General features: G+C 38.0%; 1 protein-coding gene across 1 annotated transcript; it reads left to right on the top strand.

The window, feature by feature from the left end:
• The first annotated feature begins 2,141 nt into the window (after positions 1–2,141).
• On the top strand, positions 2,142–5,105 carry LOC117630358 (probable serine/threonine-protein kinase At1g54610). The gene is made up of 5 exons (XM_034363095.1): positions 2,142–2,558; positions 3,132–3,416; positions 3,888–4,202; positions 4,605–4,826; positions 5,067–5,105. The coding sequence occupies exons 1-5, from the start codon at positions 2,142–2,144 to the stop codon at positions 5,103–5,105; spliced, it is 1,278 nt and encodes a 425-aa protein (XP_034218986.1).
• Positions 5,106–5,405: the final 300 nt, after the last annotated feature.

Here is a 5,405-nt window from a genome sequence, read left to right as displayed (position 1 = left end):
GAGCAAAATCTTCCTGAGTCTCCCATTGTCGAGCCTCTAATTTTTAGCATTTTTATTTGTTGAAATTTTATTTATAGATAGAGATGCATTTGAGGGTAAGGCTCATTATGTCCCTCCTGACTACGTGCATCTTTTTATGTTTGTTAATGAAATTTAATCATACCGTCGAGTTTAGTACATAAGTTCCGCCCAACCAGCTTTTGAATCCTGGAACCGCCACTGAGTTCATTGTTGCTGATTATTATCACAATTGGACTTGGTAAAACGACTTAGAGTTTAATTTTTCCATGGTTGTAACAAGTTTGGGAGGGAAGTTAGGGGAAATAAAAACTAAATAAAATGATATTTTTTTCCTTATATTTGACGAAAAAGGTAACAATATTATGACAACCGGGCAAATGATGTGAGAGAGTGAAGTTGAGGATGATCAAACCTAATATTCGAGGTGAATGACCAAAATTTAAATGGGGTAAAAAGCCAAAAATTTACTAAATGATATACATACGTATTTTAGATTATATTCATCCCGTATTTCACCGAAGGAAAACCATTCCTTTTTTTTTTTTTTTTTTATAAGAGCAACTCCAGCGAGGAGCCCAAGTCCGAGGCTGGGGGGGAGTCTATGCCAAAAATCCAGTTCCAGCGGGCCACTTTTGCCCTGGCTGGAGGTGGGACCCACGAAGACGGACTGGCCCGAGGGGGAGATGACGTCAGCGTGCGCTGACGTCAGCCCTGTGCACCACCAATAGCTAGAAGACAGGTGTCGTCGTTTGGGTGCTCCGATCGACTGCTCTCCTCCAATCCGACGGCTGGTCTTTTTTTTTTTTGTTATAAAATTATGAAAAAAATTCGAATTTAAAAAAAAAAAAAAACCAAAAAATTTTGGAATTTGTTTTCTATAAATACCTACCAACAGTGGAATCAAATTACCTTATTTCCATTTTCAACATTTAAGTTTACAATGTAAATAAGGAAGTACCCCCCATTTGGATTCAAATAAAAATACTAGAAAATTAAATTTCCACCAAATCAAAATATGAAAATTCGGTTTTAGTGCAAAATACTATTTATGCTAAAAATGATGGCTTATTAAGTCAATATATACTTCATAATAAAATCCCATAAAATCAAGTTTTCTTATTTGATGTGTAAGAAATAAAAGCCGCCAAAAATTATCTTGAGAAAATGATTATTCCGAAAAACCATTTTTCATACTTAGTCTATTGCACCTTCACTAAAAAATTTCTGAATCCGCCAGTGCCTACCAATACTCTTCACTTTCAACACTAAATCCTCATACATTTTCTTCTACTTCTACTATTATTCACTTTTTACTCAACATTCACTTTTAAATTGTATTTTTATTTATCATCTTATTTGAAAATTTTATCTGATTGAGATATAAATTTTATAATAAATATTGACACGTACGAACTCAAAAATCTTATCTGAAAATATTATCCAAATTAATTGTTTAGGTAAACAAATTTGTGAAAAAAAACAAAAAAATGAATAGTATTTGCCTTTTGCCATGACAATGGGTAGAAACACACATTACTTTTTACAAGGACAGTTACTATTCACATAAATAGTAACTACCTTAGTCCGCCCTGGTAAATGACAAATGGGTAGAGTTGCTCTAAAGAAAACCATTCTCTGCCGCCTGTTTTAATGAAGAAATGCCCAAAATGTAGTATGATTCAGGAATGCAGTGTGCTGGCAGAGGCAGGTGGCAGGCAGCTGTGGAGCGCTGGAAATTTGGGTATTAATTCTACCTTCATTCTTCTTCAGAACAGAGTCCAAGTAAGTCGTCGATAATGGAGAAAGGCAAAAAATAATAAAAAAGAAACTCTGTTCAATGTTCAGTCCCCCAATATTCTCAAGGCGGAGAATGCGGAGCCAGACAAAGACAGTGGTGAAATGACACTCTTCCCCTTCTCCTTTACCATAATTCCAAGGCAATGCCGGCCGAGGGACGGCAGTATCACTCTTGTTTCCACATTTCTTTTCACCATCTGCATCATCACCAGATTCGCTACACTCCCAATGCCCTCCTTCATTGATTTTCACCATTGCTATGTCACCTCCTAGGTGCTACCGTCCACTCCAAACTCGGAGACTTTTTGCTTCCAGGAGCCTTAATGGGTTGTGTTCAGACCAAAACTAACTCCCCAACTCATGGCCTTCAAGGCCTTCACAAGTTGAAATTGGATCATGGGTATGTCAAGGGAGGTAAGGGAGGAAAACCCATTAGCCAAAAACACTCCAGAAAGGATATTAAGGTGGTGAGGTTTAATAGAGAGGAGAAGGTTGTTGATGAAGGTGGTGTTGGTGTTCCTGGTGGTGGAGGAGGAGGAGGAGGAGAGGGTGTGATTGGAAGGGAGACAGAGAAAGGTAAAAATGGTGGGAATGTTTCAGGAAGGATTACATTGAAGCAGATTGGAGGAGATGATGATACTGTGGGTGGCTGGCCAAAATGGCTTGTTGAGAATGTGCCTGAAGATGTCTTATCTGGCTTGGTTCCGAAGACTGCTGATTCCTATGACAAACTTGCTAAGGTAATTACTTATCAAGTACTCTTTAATTATGCGCAATGACATTATCCAATGTCTTACATTTGTCTTAGTGTTTGGTATATGCTGAGCACCCTTGTCATCCTTGCTCCCTGGATGGATAGACATGAATAAGTTTAAATGAGTTTTTATTGTTCTGACTTCTGACACATTTTATGTTTAATTGCTTCTTTATTGTGGACTTGTAATTTTGATACATTCAAAGCCTGTACTTTGAGTTTGGGGGGCGCTCTTTGAATTCCTAAACCTTTTACTTGAAGGTTCTTTGTATCCTGGAGTGTATGAATGAAAGGAACTTGACATGCTAGAATAACTTCCTTTATTTATCATTTCTCTCATCTTCCTTCCTCTACCCTTGTTTTGCTCAAATTTTTAACATTTTCTATCATCATCCTTTCCCTATCGGGTTTTGCCCAAAGATTCAAACTGCGGCTTCAGGTGTTAGATGACAGAGGGGGTTGGGTGGGTAAATAAGTGGTGCCATAAGGTTGCTTGCCTTTCTTGGAGGACAAGGGTATCACAATACCTGAATTGGGTTTCGATATTTGGTTTTTGCAGGTTGGCCAGGGAACCTACAGCAATGTGTACAAAGCTCGTGACAGGGACACCAAAAAGATTGTAGCTTTGAAAAAGGTCCGCTTTGACACATCAGAGCCAGAGAGTGTCAAGTTTATGGCGAGGGAGATAACAATACTACAGCAGCTAGATCATCCCAATATCATAAAGCTTGAAGGGATAGCTACATCAAGGATGCAGTACAGTCTATATCTGGTCTTTGATTTCATGCAGTCGGACTTGACCAGAGTAGTCTCACGTCCTGGACAGAGGCTCACTGAACCGCAGGTTGGCATTTTTCTTCGTCATCCTTAGAGCTAATTAAAAACTCTTATATGTAGGTATTGGGAATATAAGTATGAACTCAAATTTTGTGTAATATTCTGCAGAGAAAGGTGTGGAATTTGTGAACTAATCAGGAATAGGTCATGATAAGGCGAGGAAAGTCCAATAATTAACTTTGGAGTGGGAAACAATGAAGGTTGCAAATGATAAAGAATACTCCTGTGTCATTGGAAACTTTGCAAAATTGTTTAAGCACTTATTTTTACTTTGTAACTCAATTCCTAATTGTTGCAAACTCAATTCTCGGAATCACCTCTTAAGAAAAGAAACAGGGCCTTCCCCTCCTCACACATAAATAAATAGGAAGCGGGGCGAGGGTCTTTTATTAAAGGCAGAAAAGAGAGGTTCTTTTGTAGCTTTCTATTTTAGGAGTCCGTGAACTTAATCAGACTGATTTGGGTGCTTTCTGTACAGGTGAAGTGCTATATGCAGCAGCTGCTTGCTGGTCTGCAGCACTGCCATGAGAATGGGATTCTACACAGAGACATTAAAGCTTCTAACTTGCTAATAGACAAAAGTGGGATGCTCAAAATTGCAGATTTTGGGCTTGCAAATTCTTTTCCTCCCAAAAAACGTCCTCTTACGAGCCGAGTTGTGACACTGTGGTACAGAGCGCCAGAGCTGTTGTTAGGTTCTACAGATTATGGAGTTGGTATTGATCTTTGGAGTGCAGGATGTCTATTGGCAGAAATGTTTGTTGGGAGGCCGGTTATGCCTGGGAGAACAGAGGTAAAATGCTTTGACAGTGAGTTATTCTCTTTAAATGTCATTATCTGTGCATTCTAACTTTCCAGGAAAACTAAATGAGCTCTATTGCCTTCTCACATGAGTTAGTAATACAAATGAATCATCGCACCATTACAAAAATCTTGAGCATTTAGAGAGGCATCTGCAAAATGAAACAATTGCATCTTTCATGTATTCTTCTTCACATAAGCACTTTCGTTTTTGTTTATTTCTATACATTCAACATAAGTTTTATTTTTGATTTTAATTTCTATGCTGGAAATAAATCTTATTGGATTCTGGTTTTATTTTATGCATTACTGAAATACGGTTTTTCTGTAAGCCTATGCATGTAACCATCTTATTTGTGGCACTTTTTAGTCTATTGAGCATTTGTGTATTCAGGTTGAGCAACTTCATAGGATCTTCAAGCTTTGTGGTTCACCCGGAGATGATTACTGGAAGAAAATGAAGCTACCAACAAGCTTCCGACCACCACAACATTACAAACCTAGTTTTGAAGAATTCTTTAGGGACTTCTCAACATCATCATTTGGTCTCTTGACAACACTTCTTGCTCTGTACCCGGCATCTCGTGGCAGTGCTGCTTCTGCTCTCCAAAGTGACGTGAGTACAAACAGGAAGCTCTTTCTTTGTGTAATCAATATTTTCCATTCCTTCTTTTTAGTCCCTTCTCTTTTAGTTTGCTTGCCCATTCTCTGCAACTGAAGAAGTTCATGCAGTGAAATTATCAGGAGTTTGAATAGTTAGTGCTACAGGAAAGGTTGAATCTCTCTGTTTTGTTAGATTAACATAATCATGAATTTGTTCTGAATTGACTAAGAGTTTATGGTCAATGTCTAGCAGGTCATCATTGCTTTGTATAATGATGAATTCATAGCATAATTTCTCCTCTCTCTCTCTCTCTCTCTCTCTCTCTCTCTTGGTGAAAAGGATTAGCATTATCAGTTGTCTGTCATCTTTGATTTGTTTCAGCAACCAGATACATAATTTATTTTTCTTTGTGGGAGATAAAATTAAGATGCCATGTTGTTACTCTTTTACTTTACGAGTTGGATGAAAGTTTATGAGTACAATTTCACGTAGGAACTGCGTCTATGCAGACAACTTGACCTTTAAGAATAAATTTGGTCGCTCTAAGAGCAGAATGAGTGAAGAAATAACAATGAGAAAGGAAAGATGTCT

This window comes from Prunus dulcis, chromosome 6 (genome assembly GCF_902201215.1).
Source record: "Prunus dulcis chromosome 6, ALMONDv2, whole genome shotgun sequence".
Taxonomy (NCBI): domain Eukaryota; kingdom Viridiplantae; phylum Streptophyta; class Magnoliopsida; order Rosales; family Rosaceae; genus Prunus; species Prunus dulcis.
Note: the sequence above shows the minus strand (reverse complement) of the source record. Positions and strands in the feature narration are given on the sequence as shown.